Source organism: Ciona robusta, chromosome 4, assembly GCF_009617815.1.
Source record: "Ciona robusta chromosome 4, ASM961781v2".
NCBI classification, from domain to species: domain Eukaryota; kingdom Metazoa; phylum Chordata; class Ascidiacea; order Phlebobranchia; family Cionidae; genus Ciona; species Ciona robusta.
In genome coordinates, this window is record NC_143238.1 from 1,270,983 (window position 1) to 1,292,937 (window position 21,955).

The 21,955-nt window shown below is 34.3% G+C and overlaps 6 protein-coding genes across 14 annotated transcripts; 4 read left to right on the top strand and 2 right to left on the bottom strand.

Annotated features, from left to right (window-relative positions):
- Window positions 1-101: 101 nt before the first annotated feature.
- Window positions 102-4,593, bottom strand: LOC149736368 (uncharacterized). Its single transcript, XM_089876807.1, has 6 exons — window positions 3,776-4,593; window positions 3,085-3,325; window positions 2,492-2,679; window positions 1,873-1,998; window positions 1,348-1,592; window positions 102-608 (listed from the first exon to the last, which is right to left on the bottom strand). Exons 1-6 carry the CDS (start codon window positions 3,960-3,962, stop codon window positions 519-521), a joined length of 1,077 nt encoding a protein of 358 aa, XP_089732933.1. The 5' UTR covers window positions 3,963-4,593; the 3' UTR covers window positions 102-518.
- LOC149736369 (lysosomal membrane ascorbate-dependent ferrireductase CYB561A3-like) lies at window positions 4,514-8,215 on the top strand. The gene is made up of 7 exons (XM_089876827.1): window positions 4,514-4,648; window positions 4,969-5,107; window positions 5,373-5,471; window positions 5,669-5,772; window positions 6,210-6,364; window positions 6,782-7,997; window positions 8,065-8,215. Exons 1-6 carry the CDS (start codon window positions 4,592-4,594, stop codon window positions 7,017-7,019), a joined length of 792 nt encoding a protein of 263 aa, XP_089732953.1. The 5' UTR covers window positions 4,514-4,591; the 3' UTR covers window positions 7,020-7,997; window positions 8,065-8,215.
- Window positions 8,216-8,491: 276 nt separating this feature from the next.
- Window positions 8,492-12,073, top strand: LOC149736370 (uncharacterized). Its single transcript, XM_089876818.1, has 8 exons — window positions 8,492-8,719; window positions 9,261-9,368; window positions 9,735-9,920; window positions 9,977-10,101; window positions 10,190-10,286; window positions 10,373-10,469; window positions 11,221-11,349; window positions 11,596-12,073. Exons 1-8 carry the CDS (start codon window positions 8,623-8,625, stop codon window positions 11,702-11,704), a joined length of 948 nt encoding a protein of 315 aa, XP_089732944.1. The 5' UTR covers window positions 8,492-8,622; the 3' UTR covers window positions 11,705-12,073.
- Window positions 12,074-12,734: 661 nt separating this feature from the next.
- On the top strand, window positions 12,735-17,364 carry LOC149736371 (uncharacterized). Of its 8 annotated transcripts, XM_089876815.1 has the most exons (10): window positions 12,765-13,162; window positions 13,510-13,612; window positions 13,983-14,042; window positions 14,434-14,556; window positions 14,888-15,046; window positions 15,160-15,275; window positions 15,580-15,688; window positions 15,745-15,870; window positions 16,173-16,225; window positions 16,762-17,364. In XM_089876815.1, the coding sequence occupies exons 1-9, from the start codon at window positions 13,062-13,064 to the stop codon at window positions 16,209-16,211; spliced, it is 936 nt and encodes a 311-aa protein (XP_089732941.1). In that variant the 5' UTR covers window positions 12,765-13,061; the 3' UTR covers window positions 16,212-16,225; window positions 16,762-17,364. The 8 variants fall into 8 exon arrangements, with proteins under 8 accessions (XP_089732936.1, XP_089732935.1, XP_089732940.1 ...); XM_089876810.1 differs by lacking the exon at window positions 16,762-17,364 and having other exon boundaries at window positions 12,735-13,162; window positions 13,513-13,612; window positions 15,948-16,225; XM_089876809.1 differs by lacking the exon at window positions 16,762-17,364 and having other exon boundaries at window positions 12,746-13,162; window positions 15,948-16,225.
- Window positions 17,098-18,486, bottom strand: LOC149736372 (mitochondrial import inner membrane translocase subunit Tim10-like). The gene is made up of 2 exons (XM_089876835.1): window positions 18,292-18,486; window positions 17,098-17,674 (listed from the first exon to the last, which is right to left on the bottom strand). Exons 1-2 carry the CDS (start codon window positions 18,360-18,362, stop codon window positions 17,455-17,457), a joined length of 291 nt encoding a protein of 96 aa, XP_089732961.1. The 5' UTR covers window positions 18,363-18,486; the 3' UTR covers window positions 17,098-17,454.
- A 327-nt stretch (window positions 18,487-18,813) lies between these two features.
- On the top strand, window positions 18,814-21,301 carry LOC149736373 (ubiquitin-fold modifier-conjugating enzyme 1-like). Of its 2 annotated transcripts, none has more exons than XM_089876830.1 (4): window positions 18,814-19,091; window positions 19,584-19,715; window positions 20,080-20,247; window positions 20,792-20,893. In XM_089876830.1, exons 1-4 carry the CDS (start codon window positions 18,969-18,971, stop codon window positions 20,876-20,878), a joined length of 510 nt encoding a protein of 169 aa, XP_089732956.1. In that variant the 5' UTR covers window positions 18,814-18,968; the 3' UTR covers window positions 20,879-20,893. The 2 variants fall into 2 exon arrangements, with proteins under 2 accessions (XP_089732956.1, XP_089732957.1); XM_089876831.1 differs by lacking the exon at window positions 20,792-20,893 and adding an exon at window positions 20,967-21,301 and having other exon boundaries at window positions 18,854-19,091.
- The last annotated feature ends 654 nt before the right edge of the window (window positions 21,302-21,955 follow it).

The following is a 21,955-nucleotide window of genomic DNA, read 5'->3' on the forward strand; positions in this document are numbered from 1 at the left end:
ATGTCTACTTACACAGCAGCCTCCATGACGTATGCTTTTTTTTTCTTTTGTAAAAAATACGCCAGTTTTAACATTTATCAATTTATAGTAGGGTAGGGTAAAGTTGGACACAGCATTGTTATTTATTAAAAACACGACCAGGAAATATGAGGTATGGATGCTATAACTGCTAACGGTATCCAATCTCACCCAACCGAACAATATTACAGTTAGTAAGATAAGAATATAAGGTTACATTTTATAAAAGAAGGTAAATCTGATCCATGCAATTAGTTAACACGACACATACATACAGCCTACAGCGTCGTATACCAGATTCGCAACATTTGAAGTGCTCAGATTCAGGTTATGTTACTGCAAGAAACCACATACGGCTACCGACTGTTCACTATACGATTGAGATACACTATCTGGTAAAAGAATTAAACAAAAACATGTTACGAACGCTTGTGATATATATACAACATAAAACTTGTGCTTATAAATAAATTTTACAAACAATTTGTTAAATGGATTTGTCACTCTGAACATGTTCCTTCAGTAACGATAACGTTGTCAATAGCCGTGTCGCCTTGCCACTCTTGGCCACGTTCCGCCACAAATTGGATCTGTATCGTATAATTATGATTTAAAATAAACAACTGGTGCAAAGATAATATAGCCGTATGTAAGTGACAGGGTAAGTTAACAGTAATTGATCTAATCCAGCAATGATGGTTTTGTGAATTCGCAATCCGCAAAACAGCCACTTTTTAAAAGCGTGGCATCAAAAAGGCTGGAACGAAGTGCAAAAAAACGCACATAGACTGAACGAAAGGAAACCCAATTACGACAAACCGGTCAGGGCCGGAGAACTAAAAGGTTATATAGGTTAATATAGAGTAGGAGTTTAAAGAAAATAGGAGTGGTAGTTTTAGATGCCGTCATCACATATAGAATGAGTAAGAGGACAACCGGGTTTTAACCATGGATTGCCCTATCACGACGTAAGTATCCATAACAAAATATTATGAGTAAAATGAGTTATATAGTACTGTGGGGGAAGATGGGACACCTTTAGCACATAATATCCAAATATCCTGATCGTGTTTTAAACAATAAGTAACGCGCTATGCGAGTCGTGAGGATACGGTTTTATAATTCTTTAAATGTTTTTTTTACTAATCAAATGGGACGAAAAAATGGAACGAATAAGTGTCCCATCTTCCCCCACCCTACTATAGCATTTATTTAAATCAAAATTACAGATGTTGAATGTTTATAGAAAAATGGGTGCTTCTGTTAATGGAAATATGAAAGCTTTGCAGAAATCATTACTTCACATGCGAAAACAATTAACAATCAAACCTTGCTTAACACATCAGTATCGATTTCAATGCTCTCAGTGGACCAACCGTCGCCTCTGGGTGTCGAAACCGAAAACACTTCCCTATTTCCAACTATAACTCTCAACGTATGACCTGAATCCCTTACGTTGAAGGAATAACTGAAACGAAGGCAGAAGCAACCACGGACGTCATTTATAGTTGACAGTATAGCCGTATCTTCTGGTTGACTTGGCGAGCTTGCTTCGAAGTACAAGTAAAACTCACCTGTTAAATCACTACATTAGAAATTGATAAAACACGAGTATACCTTGTCAATGATATTTAACTAAAGTTGGGTTTGGATCCCATCGTAATATTGCTACGGAAATTTAATGTTTATTTTAGTTACGGATCAGTCGTGCCAGTTTATTGTCGAATGAACGAATGTAACTGGATTACAATATGAATACCTTACTTATCTAAATTAACTTATATCTCTGGTCTTACAAATCTAACAACGTATGTTACTGTTTAACAGCCAATCAAGTTGAAATATAAACATTACCTTGTGCAGCCGAACTCGGACCTGTGCCAAAAGATGGCGTGGAACCGGAGTTAAATTGCCATATTCTACCAGGACTTCCACTATTTTTCCACGAACCGAAGGAAGACTCAAAGTCGTTTGTCAAACCTGTCAAATATAAAATGCGGTTTATCTTAATTTAAAACCATATCAGATTCAGCGGGTTAACACGAACGGATAACGTAAATATTTGGTTTTATTCGTACCTGGAGTGACAGTTGGCTAATTTCTTATTTACTATCGGCAATGAATTGCCGCAACACTCTGTGCAGACATAACCCTATAAACGGTATAGTATTTCATTTAACCAGCGATATTGCTTATCGAAAGTAAAATTATGAAATTAAAACATTGTCAACCATTTTTCCCAGACATTGTCATTAGCTATACCGTGGGGTAAGATGGGATACTGTTAATACCCAAATCCCATATATTCTAATTGTTTTTAAAATAATTAACCACGCTTTTTTAGAGTCGCTGGACTACGGTTATATAGACCCGAAGATATTCTTTGTTTACAACTAAATGGTGCGAGAAAAGTGAAAGAAAACACGTCCCATCTTACCCCCTTCTGAAACAAATTTATAGCAGAGCGGGTTACCTTCGATATTTGTCAACTGAAAGAATTGACAGCCATCAGGTTGTGTTGGTATAACTGGAAGTGGTGGAGTTGTAGGTGGTAGGGTTGGAAGTGGTGGGGCGGGAGGTGTAGGTCCTACTGGCTCAACGCAAGTTAAAACCCTTCGCACATTTTCTTGGTAGATTGCAAACTGCTGAACGACCGTTGCTCTGCACGAAACTGCGTGTTACGAAATGTACTAACGCAGCAGTCTGCATTTTATATCTTGTGCTCGTTTTGCAGTCAGGATAGTTTCAGTAAGCATCCGTATAATTATAGTGGTTAAAACATTTGAGTTTTGCCTAATACATGATCATGATTATAATTTTACGTGTAGCTAACAATTAAATACCTCGTAATGGAAACATATTGTAGAGTGAAAAAAGATGCTGGGACACGATTTCATTCAATTTTCTCGTTCCATTTTGTGGTAAACGAAGAACAATTAAAGAAATGTAAACCGTAACCTCATGACTCCCATAGACCGTTGTTAATTTTAAAACACAATCAGGATTTTTGGATATTGTGTGCTAAAGGTACCTTATCTTCCCCCACCCTACAAGTTAATTCAATACCTTATAGTAAACGTGCTTCCTGGTGTACATTCACTCGGTGCCGTCCAACTAAATACTTCGTTCGGTGGTTTGTCTTGGTTGCTGTTGTGGCCAACTGTTGTGGTTCGATCACCGAAGCAATCTATATGTTTGTATCCATCTTTGCCGGTTAAATCCCATCTACCGACCCCCACATTCGGGGAAGAACTTTCGCGAACTTGTAGAAATAATCCACGGAAACTTCCCAATCCCGACAATGTTACTGAAAATATAAAAACACAAATCATGGTTAATTTAAATAAATTGGATATAGTAAGATGGGACACCTTTAGCACATAATATTTAAATATCCTGATTGCTTCTTAAACGATTAACAACGGTATATGGAAGTCGTGAAAATACAGTTTTATAATTCTTTGAATGGTTTATGTTTACTACAGAATGGGACGAGAAAATAGAATGAAAAGGCGTCCCATCTTTCCCCACCCTACTTATATAAGAAGGTGGGATTTTCTTTTTCTTTACGTCCCATTTCGTAGTAAACAAATGGTTTTTACAGTATTGTATAAGCGTAACGCCGCGACGAGCGTTATAGTAATTATTGTTTAAAACCTGATCACAAAGTTTGAGGTTTGGGCGCTGGCAGTATTCGTCTTACCCCTCAGTATTATACAATATGATAGCGAATAAATTTCTACACTTTATACTGTACCTTGAATTGTACTTCCCGCTGTAAACGTTGTCGAAGGTGTTGTAAGTGCAAATCCAACGCTTGTTGATATTGCACCGATATGTCCTGCCGGGTTCATGCTTACACATGCTGCCGTTGGGGGGCCTGTAGGATAGCCTTGCGTATTGTGGAATACAGCTATTAATAGTGTAAGTAAAATAAACGACATGCTTCGAAGCCTGTATCACCGCTTGTGTGTTGCGTACGAATGGTCAAGGCTGCCGTAACCGAAGCTTTTAAGCGCCCTGGGTAATATTTGTGGTTTATACAAGGCTCCATTATGACGCACGGTGGCTGGGTCCTGGGGGCATATACGGCATTAAAAGGTATATCGATGCGCACGATACAAAACGTTTAAGTGGTATTTAGTGTAAAGGATATTGGTAACAGACCCTACTTCCATGAAAATTGTTCAATAAATGCTTCTTATCAAAGCATTAATAGTCATCAATACCTAAGTGAGCAAACCACTTTTATGATTATAGCCCTGGTGGTTCGTATAAGCATAGCACTCTTAACTGTTACAGTGCACACACTGTGGTATAGGCTTAATATTTTTACTAGTTTATCAAGCTACGATATGACAACATGCTTATACAAAACACACATTAATGCATGCTTGAGTGGCATGATTTATAGACGGCTTACGTAATGCAATTTCCTCACTACGTGTCGGAAGATCCAATCGTCTTTGATGTATGATCGAAGGTCGTTACGTGTTACACGAGCTCTGAATAGCTCGTCTATCCAACACATGTTCCCTGTACTTTGGTGGAGTTATCGAGCTTAACAAGCGCAATGGAGAACTTCTGTAATGGCAGAAAAGCATTTTGGACCGTGGTCGGTTTTTCTCAGGTATGCGCTCTGGTGACTGGTCATGATACTTCTATAGAAATATTATGGTCGCGTGTTATCTTTTTCATATTTTTTTTAATTCTATCTTGTATGATACATAAAAGTTTCAAAAGACTATCGAGACGGCTGGGAAATGCCTACGTACCACATATCGTTAATTTGTATTTTCAAATATATACCCACCCGTTAATTATAAATAATTAAAGCTAAATTCATTAAGCGTGATGAAACTAGTGTATATTTATTACTTTTTCTAACATAATAAAACTCATAATAAGAGGAAGTGGTAAAGTTTCAATAATTTTTATGTTAAATTTTAGTTTTTTGGACTTCTTGCACTCACTCTACTCGTAGTCTGGAACTGCGTTTATAATGGTGGCTTCGCATGGGACGGAAGGTACAGAGAGTTTGCCATCCATCCGTTATGTATGTTGCTATCTGTACTTCTGTTTGGAGAAGGTAGGATGTATAGTACTGCGGGGTAAGATAGAATACCTTTGGCGCCTTAGACTCATTTTTTCTCAGCGCGTTTTAAAACAATTAGAACGTTACAAGGCGCGGGACAACGTTTATATATATATATATTTCTGTAAATATTGTTTTTTTTACTACCAAATGCAGCGAGGAAAGAGCTCATCTTATACGACAGCATACCATATTTTATGTACAATTTTCCTAGTAAATTTTGTGCATATTTTCTAATGTAAAATAATAAATTATAAAGGTTCTTTGATCTACCGAACATGTGGTTGCTTCAATCGACCAACTGTAAAAGTTCTACATGCTGTAATCATGTTTCTTGCTGTGGCACTCGCCGTTTTCGGTAAGTTACAAGTATTTAATTTTCACTTTCCAAACCAAACTCGTCAGTTCAAAAATCAAACTGTGCAATTTAATATAGTTTTTACTGCAACAAATAAAATGATTATTCTGTAGCATTTGCCCACCGCTATAACTGTACGTTGTACTGTATGCAATTTAATCTAACCAACTAGTTTCAATGTCACTATTTTCTTATAGGTTTGATTACCATTTTCTTATTCCACTCAAGTATGCACGACGGTAACATGTACACAATGCATAGTTGGTTAGGCATGGCAACCATTGTTGGAGTAATTATACAGGTAGTACAGTATTTGTTAACACTATGTATGTCTTAATGCATACTTTCACTGGTATAACAACTGAGTTAAATTTCCAGGTTATGAGTTAAATTTTCAGGTCTGATATACCGGTTGTTGGGTGTAACGATCACTCCTTTATCTTAATTAGTTGTGTTCTCCCGTTTAAAAACACAGAATAAAGTAAGTGCAGTATTATAATGATAACAAGAGATCGACAAATTAAACTCAAAAGTTATACTTATATATATACTTATAGTTATTAGGAAGAACATTATAAAACCGTATCCTCACGCCTCCCATATACCGATGTTAATTGTTTAAAACACGATCACAATATTCGGATGTTTTGTGCCAAAGTTGTCCATCTTTCCCCACCCTACTATATGTTGCTTTTTTAGTAAATCAGATATTCTTCTATAATATATTATTTGACGCAGTTTCTTGCTGGTGGGATCGTGTTCTTTATACCATGGAAAGCAAACTCAATACGCAAAATATACACGCCTATTCATAAATACGGTTCATTTGCTTTGCTTGGTATGCTGCAGTCGAGTGTTCTTACCGGTGTGTTAGATGACATATTTCTTTGCATGTAAGATTCCTGGCGTGAAAGCTTTTTTATGTAGAATTCTAATGAAAATGTCGTATAGCTAGTACATTATTTGTTCTAAACGGCGGTCGCTATGACACGGGTGTTCTGTTTCATACACCTCATGCCAGCTAACGAGTTACAACGAATGTAACATTGTAAGTGATTGCTTTTCGGATTTTTTTTGTTTTTTTTTTATTGTTTGGCTGACAATTTGGGCAAGCCATTAGTGACTACTGGGTTAGAGCAATTGTCGTTAGGTGTGTTGCCTAGGGACACATACGCCCATAATCGTAGCAGCGACGAGCCTTAAGCCCATTACCTTTGGGTTATAGGGACGCGCGATAACCAACTGCTGTGCCACGGCGCCAGCTATATTTTTTAATATACTATACTTAAGGTAGCCCAATGTTTCCATAGGAGCAACAAAGAGTACGAGAAATTGAACCCGCATGCAGTCATGTTTAACGTGGTCGGTCTTCTGTGTTTGGCATTTGTGCTGTCAATCATGTACGTTATATTTCGTGTTGATTGGAAACGAGGTGCAAATGGGAAAAACTGTAAAACTAAAACTGAATCTTTGCTACCTTCCACGTCATTGCCTAATGAAACCGATCAACTTTTAGAAAAGCAATCACCCAAAGAATTAAACCCGTAACATATAGTTTTATAATATACGTGTGTTTACCTCAAATTCCCGAAACCTCTAATAATTATTCATTTTTTGACACCAGATATGGTATTTTTCAAAACATAAAATTAATGTTTAAATTTATAGACCCGTTACTTTTTTTCCCAATTCGAATGTATTTGTTTTCAATCTTATATACCGCTGCTACAATAATGTAAACGAATCATCTATCGTATTCACGAGCGATTTAAATTGGCAAGATATATGCCCCTGCTAAAATAAACGGACATTTGATATTTAAATATCAAAATATTTAAATTTGTTTTCATAAATTAGGTACTAATCTGAATTATGGCTCAATCCAACGATATATTCCTTTACGTAGCAGGCAGAGGTTTTGGTAATGGTTATTTTGTTTGTAATCTATCATGTTGGATATTATGATTAATTTGATCTGTAAACGCGTGCATAAAGCCTTACATGCGGCGGACTTAAAGTCCGCACAGCGATTGGCGCATTGGCATTGAAGTGTTACCGTTTATATGGGGACGTATTAAAACGAACTCTTTTGTACGTTACACCATTGGCTATAATTGGTGATTTTTTAAGCAACGATGACATAATATAAGTTTATACTTTAAAATTTAACACGTGGTCCAGAAGTTGTATCTAACACATCTTGTTTGAGAATCTATTTACAACAGTACGTACCCATTCATTATAGCTCAACTCTCTTGTTTACATTAACTGTTTATGCACATTGTGATTCACGTGAAGGATATAGCCTCCAGCCACACAAGACTTGCAAAATAGCATGCAAAGGTGTAGCAGGAGCACTAACTTTGTATAAATCATTACATATTGTTGTTTCTCTTGCATTATCTTACAACAAATCCCGAAACTCTATCATTTCATATTTTACCATAGACGGAATGGACAGTTTACTCTTGATTAGAGGTTGTGCTTTAATTTTTAGTGTTTTATATCAACTGAATCTATCTCAAGGTAAGCCATGAAATAATTTAAACGTACTTGTGAGTTGTTTACTTTAATATGACGTTATTTCCTATAGCGCAAGCAAACATCTATAACGAATATGAAATAACTCTTTTTGCAACGAGGAAAACTTTCGCTGATGCTCGGACAGATTGCCAGAGTAGAAATGGCGACTTGGTAATTATTGGAGATGCCCAAACCCAAGCATTCATCACATCTTTATTAGATTCAAGTATTCCTGTTTGAGATAATGATGCTTTTTTTGTTGGTTACTGGATCGGTGGTCAACGTTTAGCAGGTACACGTTTTATAGCTGCATCAAATACAATGGAACTTATTATGCATAGGTTGGAACGAGTACATTCTAAATTAGGCGTGTCAAGCCATGGAACATGCCTTATTAGCACCGAACGACCTCCTAATAGCCAAATTAACTGATTATCACCTGTTGTGCAGATGTTTGTCCACGGTTATGCAAATGTTTGTAAAATAAATTGCGCTTTACCACTACGCAGATGGCTGGAAGTGGGTGAACGGAAGCACATTACCGTTACCCAGCTCTACTAGTGGTTTATACAAAAACTGGTTTGGTGTTGAGCCTAATGCACTTTCGAGCGAACATGCATGTGTAGCAATGACACCTTACACTAATACGGGTGGTTACGGAAATACTAAAGGAGGTTGGGTGGATGACGTTTGTACAAATACGAAGTACTATGTGTGTCAGAGAGGTGAGTCATATTTCGTCAACCACTATAAAATACGTTTATGCGATGCCAAAAGCAATAAACATTTTTAGCGTGAAAGTAAGTTCTGTAAAGCATACATTTTCGATCAGTCACGCATAATAAAAGTACAACTTTTAGCCTAGAGCATGTTTAAAGTATATGGTCAACGGAATAGTTTACAAAGCTATTATTCGTTGGGAAGCTTGTTGCAGCGTCAAGCCCTGTAAACCCCTAACCTATAACCAATGTGCCGTGTTGCTGCATTAAGAAGTCACTGTGCACGGTTCGCTGTATATAGGTTAGCCATGTGATATAGTGGTTTCCGACGTGATTCTATAGCGTTTACCCTTTAAGTTTAGTGTATGGTATTGATCCCAAAACATAACCTACTTCATAGTAGCGCAAGAAAGTTCAACTTCACAAGCACGAGCTTTTCATTAATAAAAAAGCTCATAAATAGTCCAGTAAAATTGTAATTGAATAATTTCGTCTACCAAAAATTTAACATCCGTTCAACACTGTTGCTTTCTTTTTTTACTCTAAGATTTGTGTTCTTCGTCACCTTGTCTAAACGGTGGAATATGCAGTAGAGGACCCAATGCATATACTTGCTTTTGTCCACTTGGATATACTGGTAGAAACTGTGAAATAGGTAAGGAGTTCAGATGCTTTGGTTTGGTAGGCTATATACAATATATATACTTTTTGTGTGTAGGTGACTTGCAGTTATAAAAGTGCGGTAAATGCAATACTGAAAGATTATAGGGATTTAAAAGTGTGGTTTGTTTCAAAATTTGAATAAAGTAAAGAGTAGAATAAACCATACTTTAGTTACTATCCTCTCCACACATTTGGTTTACGCCTTGAGGCTAAGTTGTGTTGGGCTGAGAGACTTTATTTATTTTGTAGGCTTTGTCTGATTTTTTACAACAAAGGCATTTAGGCGTTTACAATCGCAAAAGTAAGTTGCGGAAAATGCAAGCGATAATAATTCTCAGTCTTGGTGTTGTCCTGACAGCCTCCCAGCAACAACAATGCAGATATGTGTGCGAAGATACAGTGCCATGTAACAACAACCATAGACACAAAGGAGAAAAAGGAGAGACAGGATTTCCCGGAAAGGCTGGACCTAGGGGTGAAAAGGGACCACAGGGGGTCGGACTTCCACAAACGTTATCGGAAAATTTAACATCAAGACTTACGGGTTCGTTAGTGTTATTGTAAAGTGGGACAAGTAGACAATACATACACTTTATACAGAGCTGGAACTTAAAGTCGAAACATTGCAAACATTGCTTCTACCCGTATCGTGCGCGATGACGTCACAAGTCGGGTATCAAATGATGAGGTCAAGACAAATGAAGTATTGCGACGGAGGGTGGGAGGTGACGTATTACAATAACTGGTCACCGGAAAGCAGTCATAGTTTCTTTATTTTGGTGTGACCAATATATGATAGAAATATTTTCACAGGTCTTCCAGCGCAGATATGATGGGAGTGAAGACTTTCAACGCAACTGGGAAGATTACAAAGTCGGGTTCGGAAATAAGTCTGGAGAATTCTGGTTAGGTAGATTGCGTGAAATGAATAGCATTATTATTTCAATAGCTATATCTAAGCGCAGACGTTTACTGATTGTAACTATTATGGTTTAGGTCTCGAGGCATTGCATCAAATGACACGGCGCAGTGGGTGCAGACTAAGAGTGGACATTTGGGATTATAGCGAAGATCACGCGTTCGCAGAATACAGGTATATATATATATATAATGTATAGGTAACATGTTAAAAACTATAGCAGTAGGGCAAGAAAAATAATGTTTAGACTTAATTTTCAAAGCGTACAGTATTATTTCGAGTTATTTACGTATATTCCTATTTATAAATACACTTAATAGTCAAAATTAACAATGATTTTAAATTATCCCATCTTATCCTGTGTGTTTTCGAATTCGTAAAATTTCACTTGTTGTGCGGATCGCTAAATAACTCCTCGTGTGTTTATTATATTTTATTAAATTGTTGTCCATTAATAAAGGAATGATAGTACTAATTCGTGGTATTACCCAAAAAATGTCATCTATTTTGATTTTGGAAATATTTGGCAATATGTGCTTAAGTGTCCCATCTTCCCCCATTGTACTATATATACAAACGAAAGTTTTCGTATAACACCAATTGAAAGTACAGAACAAAAGAAAGCTTTAACTCACTTTCTGTATTTTAAATTAAAAAAAATGTTAGGAAAATTATTAATATAGTAGGGTGGGGGAAGATGGGACACCTTTTCGTTTAGTTTTCTGTTTCCATTTGGTGGTAAACAAAGAACATTCAATGAATTATAAAGCCGTATCCTCACGACTTCCACAGATCGTTCTTAATTGTTTAAAACACGATCAGGCTATTTGGATATTATGAATTAAAGGTGTCCCATCTCCCCCCACCCTACTATACGAAAATTGTAAATACGAAAATTATATATTATAATTTTGCATTGATTTAGTGAGTTTTCAATTGGAGACGAAGCCAGTTTATATCGTTTATATATCGATGGTTACAGTGGAACATCTGGTGACAGCATGACGCAACATAACAATGTGCCATTCTCTACCATTGACCGTGATAACGATTCGTAAGTATTTTACTGCTGTTTTTATCGTGTTTAAAACACTTTTATGGAATGCTGATTTTTTGCGGCAATTTTTGTGTATAAAATTATAGTTAATCATACATTTAAAAGAGTGCAAAAAGTATTCATAGCTATACAATAGAAAATCCTATTCATTTAAAATCCATGCGTTTTACAAAGTACAGATACAATTCAAATTAACCGCCTCATTATAAAATTCATGTAATCTTTTGTATGATATCGACAAAGGCATGCTAGAAGATGCACAACTGATGTACATGGACCATCTGGAGGGTGGTGGTTTGCAGCTGGCTCAGCTGAATGCAGAGTGGGGTCGCTCCAGTGCAAATTGGTTTAACAATGTTTGGCATTCGTGGAAAGGCAGTTCAACTGCAATAAAAGCTTCTCATATGAAGATTAGATGTGACTAACAGGAGTTACTACTGGCTTTACCCAAACATTTTAGGATGGGGGGAGATGGGACAACTTTTTATTCTGACTTCTCGTCCCATTTGATAGTAAACAAAGGACATTCAAAGAAATACGAAACTGTTTCCACACGACCCCATAGACCGTTTTTATAAATATTAAAAACATGATCAGAATATTTCGATATTATGTGCTAAAGGTGTCCTATCTTCTCCCACCCTTTTATTTGTATTATGCTTGTTGCTTTAACGTGCGTGTTAGAAATGCTTGGGGGAATAAAAATAATGTATGTACATTGTTCTGCTCGTTTATGTAGATTTTGACACAATGACAGTCCACTTGCCGGCGTGTAACTTTACAAGTCCTTTCATCCAACTCTTAACCACAGAAATAAAAAAGAGTAGAACGCGCAACTGCCCAAAACCGTGATATATTCTTTTTTCTAATCACGTGACCGCCAACTCCGTCCTCATTTCGCTTGGTCTCCATTGTAAAAGATAGGCGCATAGTATTTTTGGAAGGTTTTAGCTGTTTATTTCATAAACTACACCAACTATTCAAGTTTATTAGGCCAGTTTAGTTATTTAACAGGTTAACCCTTACAGTTTACCACTTGTTTAGGAAATTTAATTATTTATTAAATTTAAATAAAAATTTTAAACAAACGGTTGGTTAGAAATATATATGTATTAAAAAATAGTTGTTTTACACTATAAATTAAAAATAATTAAAAAAACGAAGAAAAGCTACATAAAACGTCATCGACACCATTGACTACAATAGTAAACGGGAACGACCTGCGAAAGAGAGAGAGAGTATCACCTCTCTCCTTTGCCGACATTGGAGATGCGCGTTCTATTCTTTTTTATTTCTGTGCTCTTAACAGTAGACCTCGAATTCTTGTTAGTATGCAGTGATGCCAATGGACGCATTGTTTATATTAAATAAGAATATTTTTCATATTGTTTATAGTATTAAAAACTTTATTTGCCGCATCAAACGTGTAGTAGTTACAGTGTTCATTTCTTTTTTAAAGGAACAGACCCATTCAATAAAAACGCTTTCGATCTCTATTACGCGTAGGTAGGTACGCCAGATACGCATCAGTAATTTCATAAACAAGATTTTAGACAATGCATGAAATTGTAAATCTGTTCATAATTTACTCTTTATCGTCGTAATTTGGAAACTCATACACTTGCAACTGGTACTATATTTGATATTCAACGTATTCTTAATGAAAACTAGCGGAGTTCGCCAATAAATCAACATACCCAAACTGCAGTATGTCAAGAACGCCTCGCACTTCCCGAGCAAAAAGTAGCGGAGTGCGACCTTTAGGTGCGATGCGTTTGGTTCAGGGTAACCCAGGCTTAGTCACACATAAGTAAGTTTGTATACCAGTTTATTTCTATACCTGTAAAAATATCAACACAATCTTACATCAGTATATTTGTACAGGCTAATTGAATAAAATATGATGGCCATGGTAACCTACTATTTTACTCACACGAATCGTTCAGTAAATACATAAAACATTACCAAGGCAACAAATCAGTTTTCCATAGCATGCAATACCTCTTTTATGTTTAAATTTTATAAAATATTAATATTACCATGACAAAAGTCTACATACTTAAAACAAAATGCTATTCTATTAGAAATATTGCTGGCAATAAAACACAACTTTTGGTAATTGCATAAACTGCAAAATAACTAAAAATTTATATTTAGTAGAAATGATCCAGCCCTGCACATCAACCAGATAAGAAAAAGTGAAACTGACGTAACAAATACACAACCAAACAGAGACTTTGCGAAAGAACGAGAATATCAGGTTTCAAATGCAATAAACATCTATTGTATATCTTTAGGATAAAATTGCATTAACAGAGTAAAAGGTTTAAAATTCAAATTCATTGCAGTAATTGTGTAAAGTTTTACTCTTGGGTGAAGAACAATTTTTAATCAATCTGTTTAAATTTTGCTAATTTTTGCACTTCTTTATTAACGTTTTATACTATTGATAACCAATGGCCTATGTGGTGACATTTTTATAAAGCAGCACAAAACTTCATGCATTAAATCTTACTACGCATAAGATTTAAGTCATTTTTTCCAAGGCTGGGTATAAGGTATCTGCCCTACATAATGTTTAAAATAGAAATTCATATTTCACATATAATATTGCATGGTCATGTAATCAGATATCAACTCATCGTGTAGTGAAAGTGAAGTCAGAAGTAGGAGTAAGGAAAGTCAGTCAGGTATTTTTGCAGCAGGATTTGTAAGGTTTGTGAAGAAATGCTCAACCAAAATATTAGACAAGGTCCCTACCGCTCAAAAGTTTAATTTAAAATTGTAGCAATTGTAAAGAATTAAGAAAAATCATTTTTTAATAAGAATATTTAATAGGTACACTATTCTATTCTAATAATAGGTACACTAGTTAGTAGTTATAGTATGAGTACCCATACATCAACTCTGGCATAAATCATTCAGGAAGCCTGGCCATAGGAACCACTAATAGTCATATATAGAATAGAGTGGAAAATGTACAATATTTTAATTTTATCAATATGTCCTGATAATTTTGAAACCAATTTAAATTACTATACCTCATAGAAAATCAAAACAAATATCCCAATGTATGATTAGGAAAAAGAAAGAAAGCTACGAGATCAAATCGCATCACTACAAAATCAAATATTGCAATTAAAACAAGAAATTAAACAGAAAAATGAATCTTACAATCAGCTGCAAGAAACTGTACTAATGAAAGTAAGTTGAAATAATATAAAACTAAAATGTTTTGTGAATCAGTTTTACATGTTTTTAGAAACGTTTGGTGTTTTTACTCGGAACCGCCATTGTGAACATTTTCCATTTGTGTTTTTGCATTTTGCTTAAGTAATTGTCACTAAAAGGTTGTATAAATTGCCATACAAGAAAATTACATTTCCACAAAGCTAAATACAAGCAAATTCATAAGCTAAAGCATTGTGTATTAAGTATAACACCTAACACAGAGCAAGTGCCCACTACATGAGAATAAACATGTAACATTCATTCATACACTGCCAATACGGCAATTCCTTTGATCAAATTATAGGATAAACAGCATGAGGAAAGCTTGCTACAGATGGAAGGGGAAACAAATAAAGCAAAACTTGAATTAAATGAAAGCAAAGCTGCTGAATTAGAAGCAACAAAACAACTTAAAAATGCAACTTTGGATTTTGAAGCAAAATTGAAAAAGATTATTGAAGAGGTGTTTGTTCTCTATATAAAATTTAAAACTATGTATGCTAACAATATTGCTGACATTAAAAAAAAAAGGTATAATCATTAATCATATACATAGGTTATAATATCTTTGTACAGTATGAAAAGAAACTAAAAGACCTGGCAGAGGAAAAAGACAAAGAGCTCGAAGAAAAAGATGTTAAGTTTGGCATACTCAAAAAACGAATGGCTGAAAGTCTTGGAAAAAATTCAATGTAATGTAAAAATAAATGTATTATATATCTGTATATAATGTTTATATACTAAATACTTGAAATTTTAAATTGTGACATGTTAACAAGTTAAAACCTTAAATTTATTAGGAGTGAATATATAAAAAAAATTGACAAAAAAATTATCATATATATATATAAACTGGCACCAACAGTCCAACACTATATATATTTCTAAAAACGTGTGTGTAGAAATTTAGATTTCTGTTTTCAACAAAAAAACAAACAAACAATTTAGTCATAAATAAATTTGACCTAAAAATATTAATAATCTATTTTCATTAAGGGAGAGACAACAACAGCTGGAAGAGTTGAAACGAGATCTGATCAAGCAATCTCAGGAGGCAAAGGAACTTCAGCACAAACTTAAACACTTCCAACTAAAACCCAAACAAGTTTGGTATCAATTGCTTTTAATTAGACACTATGTTAACAGTTCATTTGCTTGCAGTGTGAAAATTGCAGCAGGCTAGAGGAAAAATTGGAAGAAAAAATCCTTCAAATTCGATTGAAAGAAAAAACAATAAATGATTTGCAGGGAATTGGAAGGAAAATGCAACTTCAGTTGCACCAGCAGGTAAGTTAGATTCACTTATCTGTAAGATTCAGGTTGAATATATGGTTACTAAAATAACATGAAAATAAATGCAACAGTATAGACAGAGGGTCTTAAAGGAGAAACACAGATCAGAAAAGCACAGAATGTTATGTTTAAGAGCAGGAATTAAACCTATAAGTCCAGTAAACTCCACCACTGGTTGTCAGATGAAAAAGGAAGGATCGTATCAACAGAAACATGAACTTTGAAAAAAGAAATAAGATTTGTTGCAGTTTATAAACGTTTATATAGTAATTGTATTTCCTTTTTTAATCTATTAGGACATCATATTGGAACAATGGGAAAACAGAAATCACTAGTATTGGATTATTAAGTATGGAAAGTGTTGAAGGTTAAAACTAAACAGCTTTACAGTTTACATTGTGTGCTGTTAAATATATCAAACTTTAAACTAAATACAAAAACATTGCACAATACAACTTTAACCTTATTCAACTTTGGTTTAGTGGTTTGTAGTAAAGTTATTACATAGTTGCAATTTTAGAGTTGCAGTGCTGTTGCATTATTATTACTCAAACAAGTTACACATAGTTCAGAACTAAACAAAGGCGGTAGAAGTTTTGTATGCAGCAATAACATAACTGTGTTACGTTTATCCTGAAACTGAACCAACTAATATTAAAATACAAACAGTGCGTGACAAGTTTTTTTTGTGTGAAACCAATTTATACCTTTAATTAGGCGTTTTAATAGTTTGCACTTTTGAAAATTTAATCACTTTTTAGAAAAAAAACTTTTTGGGGGGCGTGATTGTGATTGCACCATAAAATGTGTCCACAGTGCAATACAAATAAGCTACTATGGCTCAAATTGATTTACCTTGCATATTCTACTATGTTTGGAATGCAGGATTATGTGTTGGATGGAATGAGTTCAAAGAAATAAATATTGGGACAACTTATTGGGACTACCTCGGTCACATGCCCTTGCCATGACAACCATTTGATGCATACCAACTGACTAACTATAGTAGCAACAACAAACTTTATTAAGACAAATTGTGTTTTTATAACGTTTCTTTTTAAACTCCGCCGGTCTGTAGCAAATATTAAATAGAATCAAAATTTGTTTAATTGGACCATTTTAGGGTCAAATTTATAATGAAAAGGTTTTTTTTAAATTTAAAGTAGTTGATAACAAATAGCTACTTTTATCATTGTTGCAAAAAACCTCATTAGCATAATATACTGCAATATTACATTCTTTATTCTTACAGTTTCGTGATACCAAACTACCGTAAACTTTGCCAATGTATTTTCTAAATTACTTTATAGAAGTAGAATATTTTGGTTCTTTCTAGTCTAGAATGTTTTAATATCAAAACTAAACATCTGTAAATTTATATTTAAGTAAGTTTGTACTGAAAACAAACTTTATTCAAAAACTGTTTTGTAGACGAGCAGTAAATTTCCAATGTGTTTTATCTTCTTAATAAAATTGCAATTAGCATTATGGTTGTTGCAGAAGTGTTTTTTGGATTTTTTGCAACAAAACAGAAGTATTTTTTGCAAGTTTACATAAACTGAAAGCTTAATATATGTTTCATCTTTGCAAAACATTTGCAGGAATACCAGGTTTTTGTGACATTTTGCTCATTGCTTCTTCATCAGTTTGAGACATTTCGGTCAACTTTTTCCCAATTTGTTCATGGATGTCCAAATATTTAGCTACACATCGATCTATACAAACAGCTTCCCCCTTTTCCAAATCCCCAGTGTCATACCTTGTGCTGATACACTTTTTATGACAACTGCTTGTCATCCTAAAATGCAACCATTTGGTCCATTTGTATAATTTAAAGATAAGCTTTTTATGTCCAAATACACGGTCCCTTTTATTAGTACATGTCCTCTATGTCCACTATGTAATGAATAGCCGACATAGTGAATATTGTTGAAATAGCGGACATGCACTAGTTAAAGGCCAGTCTGCAGAGTATGGCAGTTCCTGACGAGATCTCGCTCGTGCAAGACGGTTATTTTTCGTTGGCGCGTGCTATTAATAAAAATCTGCGTGCAAAGCATGGACATTTTCAAGCCACGTTAGGAAACCTTACTGAATTTAATACGTATTTTTTCTTTGTTTAATTAATTGGCGTGAATGGGACAAATTGTGGCGTGCATCACCAAAATTCTGTAAAAAATCGCGTGTGCACCTGCCATACTCTGCAGTCTGGATTAAAGGGACCCCCAAATACATACAGACACATTCAACATATCAAACGGTATTGGTTTTGTGACAATACCTTTAGAAATAAACCAGTTTTAACTAACATGCTAGATTCTATACGCACAGAGTGTGTTATAAAGTTGTTACAGAATCACAACAATTGGAGAAGTTACAAGTATATTATGGACAATAGAGAAACGCAAAACTAACCTGTTGTACATGTCTGCCATCATTTCTACCTCGAGCTCGGCAGCCAACTTCTGTGCTTCTTGTGGATCCATCTTTAATTTTCAAACAAATACCGTTTATATAGAATATAGAATCCGTATACCAACCAACAGTAATGCAAAATTGCAGAAAAAGTTGTCACACATGTGCAGTGTTTCCAGGTAGTGCTTTGTTGGTCTTTAAAATAAAAGCTAGAACTTACTACACTCTACACATATAGTCGATTACATGGAAGTGTAACAATTTTAGGCGTTTTGTGAAAATTTATCTACAGAAATTTTTACCAAAGACAGACTTAAACCAAAGCGGTTTAAAAGTGTTGAAAAGCTGAAGAATTGTAATGCGCAACACTACAAGCCAAATTTCGGGCATATATGCTTTCTATATTAAAGAGCATTTCTCCATACGGACTATTCGGTAGCCGGTAGGGAACGTAAAATAGTAAGCGGACTGTGCTTTTTTGATAGATTCGGATTCGGTAATTTATATGTTGTTATTTAATAATCCCAAATATAATATACAGTGTACCACTACGTTTAAAAACGAAATCATATTAATTATTAATATATTAAAACAAGTATATACAATTGAAGTGTTTTGTTCTATTTACCTGTGTTAAATTGCTTTGCATACAAGTGTAGTAACAAAGTTTCAGAAGGATGGTAGATGCAGCGACAAAGAAGACGTTATCAAATATTCCACTTCTTACAATAAAATGTGGACCACGTGATAAAGAGGAATGGGTTAAGCGACTCAAAGAAGAATATCTTTCATTAATAACAGTTCAGTATTTTCATTTTTTCAGCAATTTACCAAGTGTTACATGTTATGGCCTGTTGACTCTTTGGTAATGTACGAATATTAGAACTGTTTTTAGTATTAGAAATTTTGTTTCACAGAAAGTAAAGAAATAAATTAATAATAAAAATAAAGTAATAATTTTTTTACTTAATATCGTTACATGGTATTTAGAACAAAAATGAATGTTTTTGAATTAGATTTGTTATCATTCATTGTGCATTCGTCTTATGGCTTATCGACTTTCAGATTACCTCAACTAAATGGGTGTCAGTTTATAATTATGTAAACAAAATCATCCATCTTTTTACTATTTTAACATTTTCGAATAATAGCTTCAATTAAATCGCCTTCAAAACTTTTGTTCCATTTTTCTCTGACAATGACTTTTTACCATAATGTAAAATGCAGTAGCCTACTTGGTTACGGCTCATAATATTTTAAAACTAAGTTTTAATCCATGATGTTTCTTACAGTACGTAAAAAATAACAAAGAAAACGACAACGATTGGTTTCGACTTGAATCGAATAAGGATGGTACAAAGTGGTTTGGGAAATGTTGGTTTATCAAAGATTTAAAAAAATATGAATTTGAAATTGAATTTGATGTAAGTTTTTATCTTTTCTGGGTATATTATATATATATATATATATATATATATATATATATATATATATATATATATATTAAAATTCTGATGATATTCTGGGTATATATATAATATATATATCTTTTCTTGGTATATATATATATATATTTCATATTTTCTGAATAATTTTTAGAATGTCAGATATTATCAGAATTTTTGCTTTATATTTCAAAACCAAAAACAAGAATTTTACTTTATATTTCAAAACCAACTTGAAAGAAAAAGAATTATCTTCAGTAATCATATTACAAAGGAACTAGCTACCTCTTTTATTGTTTACCTTAAAGATTAGAACATCACAAGCAGTATCTTATTATTTTAGATCCCTATTACCTACCCAACCACTGCACCTGAAATTGCATTACCTCAACTTGATGGAAAAACGGCGAAAATGTACAGGGGTGGAAAAATATGTTTAACTGACCATTTCAAACCACTGTGGGCAAGAAATGTTCCAAAATTTGGAATCGCACACGCCATGGCTTTAGGGGTATGTATGTTTGAAAAATATTGTACTGTGTATATTGTTATATTTACCATTTAGTAGGGGATATGAGAGATATGTCGTATTTGAACAGACAAATGTAGGAAACAGGTTCACATTAAAATTGGAACTGATCACTGTCAGCATTTAAGAGCTGTATGATAATTGGGTGACTCAAGTTGAGTCCCAAGTTGTTTCTGGGTTTAACATAAATGTCTTTTGACATTTTACACTCTATGGCAGGGGTGTGCAACCTTTGTCACATGAGGGCCAAGTATAAATTACTGAGTATACCCGTGGGGCGAACGTTAATTTAACATAGACTTGCATGGACCAATAATAGTGTATTTTTGTCTTTGATCTTATGATTTATTTTAATGGTGGTTATCTCCTTGCAGAAATATAAAGCTAGGGCGCATAAATTTCCGAAAAAAAATGCTATGTATATAAATTTATTGTCACACCGAATAAATTCAAAGCAAAATATGTAGCTAGTTTCGCGGGCCGCAGGTTGCACACCCCTACTCTATGACACTGCTTCTTATCATAGGGTAATAAATGTAGAACATGGTACTACCGTATCCCCACCATAAATGCCAAGTATGAAGGTCTCTTAGGTGGCACACAAGCTACTTAAATTGACTGATTTAGTTAAATTGTGCAAAACACCACTATGGGTTACGTTACAAAGTTGTTCAGATAAATTTGATTATTGTTTATTTCAGCTTGGACCTTGGCTTGCCGTGGAAATCCCTGATCTTATTGATAAAGGATTGGTGAAGCACAGTGATGAAAAATGAACTGGGTTTATATTAAATTTAGAAATTGTTTTTATGATTACTTTTGAGATGTTTTCTGGATATTTATAATGCTGTTTGTAAAGGTTGTTCATGGATTATTTGAGGGGGTTAATGTGTTTTTGGTGAAATTATGTTAAAATAGGAAAATAATTCACTATTTTATAGTCCTCCCATATTTTAACTCATGCTATTGTTCGCCCATTTATGCACAAGATGGCTTGTTTTAGTGTGAAAGTGCAATAAAGTAAAACCAACAAAAAGTCTTGAAGTTTATTGTGATATTTGAGAACAGAAATATGGTGTACCCAATTTTATATTCGATTATTTTCAATAAAGTTTGTCAACCAATATCACCTTTCCTTCCCCGAAATCGTGTTCTCATATCCAAAACTGAGCGCCTGCATTGCATGTAAGTATATCTGAGGTTACGACATTGATCTGGTACGTCTTCTGCAGAAGGGGAAAAGCAATCTTTAATGCTTCGGTTGTGTTTGACGACGCAGTCACTTTCCAAAATACATTTCTTTAATTCTGATCGCACCCTCCAGCACGCTGTTCTTTGCTTTTCTTCAAACCCTGTGTCATCATCGACAACGACTCGTGAGTTTGACATACCCAGTGAAAGATCAGACAAAACAAAGCCAGTATTTTACAAAACACCACAGTTTCTGCTGTTTATAAAAATCAACAGTCTAAACAAAAATAAGCAAAGCCCAATATAGTATTTGTATTTCAAAGAATGATAATTTCAGTCCTAAGTTAAACCCGCAAAAAAGTAATCATCATTCTTAAAAAACCAAGGACTCATATTACAATATAATTACAGGCAAACATTGTATGTACAATAATGTAATATTAGTATTGCAATATTAAATAACTTACTGACTGTGGTAAAACAATATACAACTAAATGA